The 9,637-nt window shown below is 38.3% G+C and overlaps 1 protein-coding gene across 1 annotated transcript in view; it reads left to right on the forward strand.

Moving 5' to 3' along the window:
* Window positions 1-6,850, forward strand: part of LOC124251507 (Fc receptor-like protein 3) — a 28,654-nt gene extending 21,804 nt beyond the window's left edge. Inside the window, exons 9-14 of the mRNA XM_046684376.1 lie at window positions 285-404; window positions 3,538-3,565; window positions 4,458-4,576; window positions 4,758-4,826; window positions 6,304-6,335; window positions 6,421-6,850. Of these exons, the coding sequence (XP_046540332.1) occupies window positions 285-404; window positions 3,538-3,565; window positions 4,458-4,576; window positions 4,758-4,826; window positions 6,304-6,335; window positions 6,421-6,564 (512 nt within the window). The 3' untranslated portion in view covers window positions 6,565-6,850. The remainder of the gene's footprint in view (window positions 1-284; window positions 405-3,537; window positions 3,566-4,457; window positions 4,577-4,757; window positions 4,827-6,303; window positions 6,336-6,420) is intronic.
* Window positions 6,851-9,637: the final 2,787 nt, after the last annotated feature.

Consider the following 9,637-nt stretch of genomic DNA (forward strand, 5'->3'; position numbering starts at 1 on the left):
TCTAAGAGATTTTGAAAATGACACCAAGGCTTGGGGCTTCTGGAGATCGGTACTGATTTCATGGAGGAGAAGAAAAAGAAATAAATTTTAATCTTAGATGCTGCCAATCACCCTCCATGTGCCATTATTTTGAAATTTACAAATTATACCAGAGATAATTCAAACGGAGAAATCAGAACCTGGCAAAAATCTTTCCTGATAGATCTCTAGCTCCCACCCACATGGTCTTTGCCTAGATCAGAAATATTTGCTACTGGAACTCAACTATAGGTCTCTCCACTTAGTGCCTTCCAGGAGCAAAATAATCCTTATCACTGTGGGAGTCATCTCAGGGCTGCTAATTATCCTTGCCCTTGCTGCTACTGCTGCTCTGGTGTGCAAGTTCAAGACCCAAAGGAAATCAGGTCAGTATCTACTTCTCACCCTTTGATGTTGTGACTTATGTGGACTTAATTTATGTGACTTAATTTGGACTTGTGTGGTGCATCTGATAAGGGTCAATTTTTCCCTCCAAGTAATAGGCTCTTCGTTCTACTGTCTGGCACTCTGCAGGCAACTGTGACAAAAAGGTAGAATAAGTATTTCGATGAAGTTGTTACTCCATGTGTTTAATGTGAGATTTAAATCAGGTAGCAGAGCTTTGCTTCCAATTAAAAATTAGAAAGTTAAGTATTTACTGTTCCACCCCCAGCCAAAGCTTACTGAAAACAAAAAGAATGAGAAATAAACTCCTCTATTTATAACAACAACAAGACAATAGCCCTAGGTGTAAACCATAAACTCTGAAATATATTTGAATACCTGTCAAGTATAGTGAAATTTGGATAAAACTAACAAAGAATGATGAGCATGAAATTAAAATTTTAATTTCTGTTTGTTTATTGCTAGTATATGGAAATACAGTTGATTTTTATATGTCCTCACGTCCTGCAACCTCGCTAAACGTATTTATTAATCTATGTTCAGATCTTTTGCCCATTTTTTAATGGGGTTGTTGTTTTTTTATTGTTGAGATGTATGAGTTCTTTGTATATTTTGGATATTAAACCCTTATCAGATATATGGTTTGCAAATATCTTCTCCCACTTGGGTTTCTACCTTCTAACTAAAACATTTAGACCATTTACTAATGTGATTATTGATAAGCTTAGATTTATTTATTATTTTGCTGTTTCTTTTCTATTTGTCTCAGCTGTTCTTTTTTCCTTTTGCTCTGCCTTCTTTTGGATCAATTGAGTATTTTTATGATTCCATTTTATTTATTTTGTTGGCTTTTTTATTACATAGCTCTTTGTTTTGCTATTTTAGAGACCGTTTTAGAGTTTATAGTGTACATCTCTAACTCATCACAGTGTATCTGACTTTAACATAATCTAAAAATCTTATATACTTACTCATGAATTCACCACTTCCAACGTCCTTTATTCCTCTTTGTATATCCATATTTTCATTTGGTATCATTTTGTTTCTGCCCAAAGTGTTTCTTTTTACATTTCCTGTAGTATGAGCCTGCTGGTGATGAATTATTTCAGCTTTTGTATGTCTGTAAAAGTTGTTATTTTGCATTCATTTGTGAAAGATATTTTTGCTGGCATAGAATTCAAGGTTGAAAATTCTTTTTTTTTCAGTATTTTAAAGATGTTGCTCTACTGTCTTCTTGTGTGCATTGCTTCAGACAAAAAAAAATCTGCTATCATTCTTATCTTTGTTCTTCTGTGACTATTTCTTTTTCTCTCTGAATGTTTTTCCGTGGATCGGGAATCTTTGAATGTGTAGACTGTTTTATTCAGTGCTTTGGGTGTTTGTAAGGTTTGAAGACTTTATATTTTGGAATTACTAATCTTTTACTTTCTGTCTTTCTCTCCGTGTGACATAACATGGCATCTCCTTTTCCATCAGGCTAAATGCTTCTTTCTGTTCACACTTTCTCAGGGCTCATAATGAAAATCAAGAAAATAAGTGAAAAAATAAATAAATCATCTGGATCTCAGTTTAATGAAAAAGCTTACATATTTTTTTCAATGATGCTGGTCAAGCATTGTCTTCTTACCCCTCTTTCCAGGTCAATCAATTAGCCTCCATCCTTCTATTTCTCTGTATGAAAAATGACATCAACATTTTGTGATTGATACTTTAAAACTACTTAGTATTTTCTTGAATAACATTACATATAAAATCGTACGTGTATATATTTTTTTAAAAATATGTAAAGAGAATAACAGCACTAACCCCAATAGTACTCATGATAAAATCTGTCATTTATTTTGTGTCTATTAGTGCTGCCAATTGTTCAATAAATAATTTCAGTTAAATTCAACTAATATTATTATTATCATATTAGAGATGAAGAAATGGAGATTTGGGGAAGTTAAGTAACTTTTCCAGACTCACACATCTATTAAGGTAGGGCTTAACCTGGATCTTCCTAACCCTCGAGCCCATATTCTTTTCATTACTCCTTGGTGACTTATAAAAGGCTGGTCTCACCTCCTAATTTCAAAATTACGTTTCTATCTCATTGCCTATCCAGGATGTCATTTACTAATAAGTAACATGCTAAAAGTGAAGACATTAGAACCTCAGTGTTGAAGTTGATAATTTTTGAAAAACAGATTTGCTCAGTCAACACAACATCAGCTTAAAGAAAGATTACCAACCGTCATTTTATATAATCCATGAGGGCAGAAACCCAGGAAATTCTGTCCTGAGACCTAGGGGAAGTGTCATTTTAAATAGCAAACTCAACTAACGACTTCTGACAGTCCACCAATCAGATGTTCTCTGCCTTTCTCACCTCAAAATCTTGCCTAATCTACTTCCCTAATAGTAAAGTCTTCATTCTAATTATTGGCCAGACTTCTCAGAGAAGAACTGAACCCTTCCAAATTTTTCCAGAAGTGAAGAGTTTTGCTCCTTAAGCCTGAGTATATCCTACAAGTTACTAAAGGGAGTGATAAATTTATTGACTTTATCATTAATTGTGTGGATTAAAATTCCAGCAATGTAACTTGCCAAATACTTGATATTTGGCAAGTAAATTAAATTCTCCAGACCCCAGTTTCTTTAGCAATATGATGGTCATAATAATAGTATCTATCTTTTAGATACTATGAGACAATCTATGTAATCTGCTTAGAACAGTGCCTGGCGCGTGAATATTAGCTTCTATTATAAATCGCCAATTTCTCATCTCTTTTACAAATGAAGAGAAGTGGGAATGAGGGAAGCAGTTGGCCCAGAGTTAAACATTTAGCTGTCTCTCTTCTGCTACTTGGTCACAACTACTTAGAGTTCATGCTGTTATTACTGACTGAATAGTGAGTCAAAATAAGTGTGATTCTGTGCAAATGTCTTTCAAGATTCCGCCTTCCTTATCTATAACATGACACAGGGGGATGCTGGTGGGTGGAGCTGGATGTTCTCTAAGATTCTCAATGACTGAGATCTAGAATGAATCTGATTGCTAGGAAGGGACACTAACATACAGCTCATTGTCTGCGCAGCTCACTTATCATCAATCTTCCTTTGTTTTTTCAGGAGGACTTTCTGCCACTGGAATACCTAGGTGAGGTCCCTGCTTCTTGTGCTGTGAACATTTTCATGATTTATTTATACCCACAAGATAGGAACATGGAATATGTACATTAAAAAATATCTGACTGAACTTCCTATTTACATTTTCAAATTCTTATGAAATCCAAAAATGTGATTAAGAAGGCTGCTTTCAACCACATTTGTGAAAAATACTCACTTATACTTACTTATACACAGAATTCATGTTATTTGCTATCCATGTTAATTTATCTACTTCCTTAGATGTGCTGCAGTAGAGAATTGACCACTGATAACTTAATGACATCATTTCTCTTAGGACTACAATTCATTTATTGCCTTATTTCTCATTCCTCCACTCACACACTCGTTCTGGAAATGATTATTGAATGCCAACAATGTTCAATTCATAATATTAACTGCAGAAGGAAATGATATTGAGAAAAAACCACAACACATTTCATGAAGAGCCTTCATCGTATCTTACAGGAAAAGTAGATTGTTGTAATATGAGAGAAAATTGAAGGGGACTTTTAACAAAAGACAAAAGTCAAATTCTTTGGGAATGCAGAAGTCTTTGTGTATCAATGTTGAAGCATTTAAATTTTGGAAAACAATTAAAAATCAGGCAAATATAAGTATTTGCTCTATCTAAGGTGCCTTGAGACTGTGTAGCTTTGGCCCTCTAACCTTGCCTTAGACAGCCTTCTCTGTAATGCTGCCCTGGGCTTCATCTTGTGCTACACCCCTTCTGACATCTTCTCGAAAAAGTCATGCAGTCTCTTAGAGCAGCCATGATATTTTTACCTGAACTATGCTGGGCTCTTCCTGGAAATTGATTTCCCTGAGACTCCGTATGATCCACAAATACTTCTCTTCCCTGTCTCTCTCCCCCTCTGTCACAGTTACGGTCCCAATGAGTGTCAGGGGCCTTCCTTGTCCAAGCTTTTCAGGACAGGCACCCAAGAGCCAACTCACTCTGAGCCACCAGTCCTGATGGATCTGCAGCCAGTGTACAGCAATGGTAAGGACTTCCTACGGCACAGAGGGAGGGAGGAGAGATTAACCAACAGTCCATGGCCATTCACATTAAATTTAAAAATGGCGTTCCTGTCGCTATGTTGGGGATAGAACTTGGTAGCTGGGAGGAAGGGTCTAGAGTGTGGGCTATTGCCTACAGCCAGCTATGGTCTATTCTTTGACAGTGAATCCTGGAGATAGTGGCCTGGTTTATTCTGAGATCTGGAGCATCCAGCGTACAAAAGAAAATTTAGGTAAGACACCTTCCAGACAAGTAGAGATGAGGTGACAGTGTATTTTTAGATCTAGCAAGGAAGCTTTGATCAAAAAGTCATCTCAAATATGAATCCAAAATGGAAGAAACTACCTGCTTCTCTTGTATTGCCAATCATATAATCATATCTATTCCCTTTTACCTCTCTACACTGCCACCACTACCCCACAAACTCTTTGAGGACAGACACTATAATTTTTCACTAACGTATCAATAACATCTAGTGCAATGCTTGGAAAACCACAGGCTCCCTCAAACATTTTTTGAATGAAGGAATGAACATAATTGCTAATAAGCTTTTCATAATCTAATATGTAGACAATTGTAATTCTCTTAACTAATATCTTTATTTCTAATCTTGTTCTCCTCCAACCTTCCAACAATATGTTTCCAGCATGATCCCTCTGAGATGCACAGTTGGTCACATCATTGCCTAGATTAACTGCCCGTGATGACTCTCCATTTGAAAGTATGACCCTTGGCTCCCTCTGTGCTTTGGCCCTCCTCTATGAGCTTACTCTAGCCATGCTGAACTCTTGGCCATTTTTCTGATTTCACTGGGCTTTTTCATTCTTTGGTGCTCATGCTTCTTATTTGTCCTATAATATCCTTGCCCTTAGTTTACCTGGGGAACCTTGCTCACATTTCAAGACACAGTTTAGGAACCACTGTGAAACTTGGAGTGATTCCCACCAGCCCTCTTTATGCCCTAACCGGGGAGGAACTGATTACCCTTTCCTAGTTACATAGCATAGTTCAATGTGTATGTCTATCTTGGTGCTCATAATACTCATTGCATTTTTCTCATGTCCATTCCTCCCCTTAAAAACTATAGGCTTTTTGATAATATGGACAGAGTTTGTGTCATTTCTGTCTCCTTATAGCTTACCAGTTCTTAATAGAAGGTCATTGTTCAATGAATGCTTATTGGCTAATAAATAAATGAAAGAGATCTAAAATACCCCTCGGAAGGATGGAAGGAATACATATACTGAATTTTCTTAATGCCCTGCTGCAAATCATTGGCTTTCTGGGAAAATGCTGTGTAGTCTTAGAATACTGAGCCCCTGTCTGTACTCCTCCACTTTTCCTCCATGCAAAGTGTAGTGAATCACATTTGCCACCTTCTCCCAGATGATGAATATAGTCATAGAAGCTCTGGGGGGTTGGGGTGGTGAGCTTCTTTGCTGGGGTTGTGATGGCAGTGGAGAAAGAAATAAATAATCAAGAAAGTCATTCTGGGCATTTGCTGGGCAAGGGAAAGGCTTATGAGTGTGTGTGAGTGTGTGTAGGAAGGTAATTTTTTGTCTGTGAGGGCTTGGAAGAATTCAGCAGAGGAAACAGTCAAGAGATGAGTCAGCAGAGGAAAGATTGACCTGGAGTGCATTGTGAGTAGGCTGTAACTTGGAATATATCACCCACAGTTTAAGACCTTTTTCCCTTCTCCCATCCAACAGCAAATTCACCAAGGATGCATCAGGAGCATGAGGTGGGTCATACTTACTGGCTTTCCTTCCCTTCTGCTCTTCTTCACCTATATTTAGGCATTTACTGTTTGTGTTTTTTCCCACCAGGGACTCACAGTCATCTATTCAGAGTTAAAGAAGTCACATCCAGATGACTCTGCAAGTCTGACCAGGAGTAGTGACAGGGCCCATGATGATGATAGAGAAAACTATGAGAATGTTCCATGTGCATCATCGGCCTTGGGCCACTAGCCCTTTACCCTGAGTGACCTCCAAAGCCCTGAAAAGCAGCCTGTGCCATTCTCCCTGTTTTCTCCAACCATGCACCCTCTGCTTCCAGGACTCAGCCTCCCAGGAGGCTAGGCTTTAAGGAACGTGAGGCTGTGTGAAATATCTGCAGGCCTCCTCTGTCCCTGAGTCTGTTGATCTCTAGGAGCAGAGTGGGCAGCATTTGAGTAAATGCTGCATTCTTTTCACAGTAGAAATCCATGTGAAGGCAGGTGAGCCTTCAGCATCTGGGCCTATGGAATAGAAGAGGACAAGGAAAAGGTCTAGGCAGGATCACAAGGGTACGACATGGCCATTTGATCAAAATGTGATCGAAAGCTTTTAGTGTACTATCTTGCATAAACAATTAGCTCAAAACTTTTTTTCCTTTTGTTTGTAGTTGATAGAGGCATTGCTGATGTTCTGCTGTATATGCTATCTTCTAGCTACCAAATGGAAATGACCAAAAGGATTCATTCTATCGACATACATCCTATTTTTTCACGAAATGTGCATCAGTACTAAGAAATATCTAAAATATAATCCAGTCCATTTAATGGGAGAGCGCTTTCAAATTATCTGATTAAATATTATTACGGGCTGGATTGCATCCCCTTAATATTCATATGTTGGAGCCCTAACCCCCAATGTGACGATACTTGGAAATAGGGCCTTTAAGGAGGTAATTAAGATTAAACAAGGTCTTGAGGGCAGGCTGTAACCCAATTGGACTGGTGTCCTTACAAGAATAAGGGACACTGGGACCTCTGTATCTCTCCTCATGCATGCGGAGGGAAGGCCATGTGAGTACACAGCAAGAAGGCAGCCATTTGCACAACCAGAAGGTGACCAAGAAGAGAAGTCTCACCAGAAACCAACCCTGCCAGCCACTTAATCTTGGACTTCCAGCCTCTAAAACTGTGAGAAAATAAATGTCTGATATTTAAGTCACCTAATCTGTGGCATTTTGTTATGACATCCAGAGCAGATTAATACAGATTTATACATAGATATATAGATGATAAATGATTGGTGATGATGATAATGATGATGAGGAGGAGGTTGATGGTAGATAAATAAATAAATAAACTAGATGCAGATATATGACACTTCTCCCAACCCACGCAGAATTTTTGGTCTTCAAGATATTTTTTCTCTCACAGGATCAAACAGTCCTCCTACATGGAGCAGCTCAGTTTTGCTATTTAATTATTCAACATCCATTATTTGAAGGCTACAGAAGCAACAGCACCAACCTTGGAAGGCCAGTAGAGCCAATGATTCACATGACTCAGATGGCAAAGCTTAGTGTCACTTGGGAGCCCTCATGACCTGAGCTGACAGTGGATGTAGAGATAGACACAAGGCAATCAGTAGGCTCAAAGGAGGACACCCACTTCCTTTGCTCAAAGACTCCTAATTCATTATGCAACTGACTGACAAACACTGGGTGTCTACTACTGAAGAAAAACATTTTGAAATGCATGCCATTTGTGTTTAAGTTTCAGGAAAAATGGCAGAATCACTTTTATTCATATAAGTTCTACTGAGGCAGGAAAGAAGTAACTAAAATTTTTACCTCCTCTGTCACCTAGTGTTACACTGAACATTTTTTTTAGTTCTGAAAACAACAGACCTTAAGAAAAGAAGCTTTTGAGTTCACTGATGACTTATGTATATCAACTGATACAATTTATGGACATCGTTGATTTTACACCAGCCATCGTTCATGACTTTGCGTAAATAACATGATGCTTTGCAAATCTGGAAAATAACTCAAGCACAAAAGTGTACTTCAAATTTTATGCTTTTCCCCTTCGGAGTCAGAAGTTTAGCCAACAGAAAGTATAACATAGACTTTAGAAAAGTGCAATCTGATTTGAGGTTTTTAATCGTAGGCTTGTGAATTCAACTAGCAAGCTAATTTGCTGAGGAAAAATAATTGTTTCCTTCTTAAAGAGGAAATACATATTTTTATTATGAAAGAGGACTGTATGTATTGTCTCCATGTTAGTAGGTTCAAAATGCAATCTGGAATGTATGCCTGGCCTTTCGAGGGTACAAGGAATCCAGGTGTAATCTATGTCTGTGCTTAAATTTTGCTCCAAATGCCTCCGTACTTTGGGTTCCAGGAAGAATAAAGCTGTATTTGGGAGAGGGGTCCATGTCACTAAGTGCCAGCTGTGGGAAATCCATCTGAAAGAGTGGTGAAAAGGGGCAAATGTTTCTTTATTGACTTAAGAGAGAGAAAATTCCTAAGGGGGAAAGACAAGATATAGGCAGCATCCCATGGACAGTGAGAGTCACTCTCCAGGAGTGCCAGTCAGTGGTGCAAGCAGCACCAAGGACAGCAACCTCTAACAAGAAGAGAATCAGCAAATGGCAGCAAGAGATGTGGACCAGAGAGACTTTGGAGCGCAGAGAATAGTTCCGAGCTTATGAGGACCTCCTCCCAGAACACCACATCCAGGTCCTCAAACTGAGGGCAAATAGTAGTACCTGTAAGCAGTCAGGAAGAGTCTAAGAAATGTATGGGAGAAGGTCCGAGAGGAAATTATGTTTCCAACTAGTCAAAAAAGTAAATTTGAGGCATCAAGATTTAAGTATAATTTCCTTTTATTTATTTTTTATTGCACTAACATTGGTTTATAACATTATATAAATTTCAGGTATACATCATTATATATTTCATTTTCTGTGTAGATTACATCATGTTCACCAACCAAAGATTAATTACAATCCAGCACCACACACATGTGCCTAATCATAACTTTCTCCCTCCTCCCTTCCCCCTTCTTCTCGGGTAACACCATAATGTTTTCCATGGTGGCTGCATCAGTGTGCAATCCCACCAGCAGTGTATGAGAGTTCCCTTCACTCCACATCCTCTCTAACACTTGGTGTTTTCTGTCTTGTTAATTACAGCCACTCTGACAGGAGTGAGTTGACATCTCACTGTAGTTTTAATTTGCATTTCCCTGATAGCTAATGCTGTTGAACAGTCTTTCATGTGCCTGTTGGCCATCTGTATATCTTCTTTGGAAAAATGTCTATTCAA

The sequence above is a fragment of the Equus quagga genome, chromosome 13 (assembly GCF_021613505.1).
Source record: "Equus quagga isolate Etosha38 chromosome 13, UCLA_HA_Equagga_1.0, whole genome shotgun sequence".
Classification (NCBI taxonomy): Eukaryota; Metazoa; Chordata; class Mammalia; order Perissodactyla; family Equidae; genus Equus; species Equus quagga.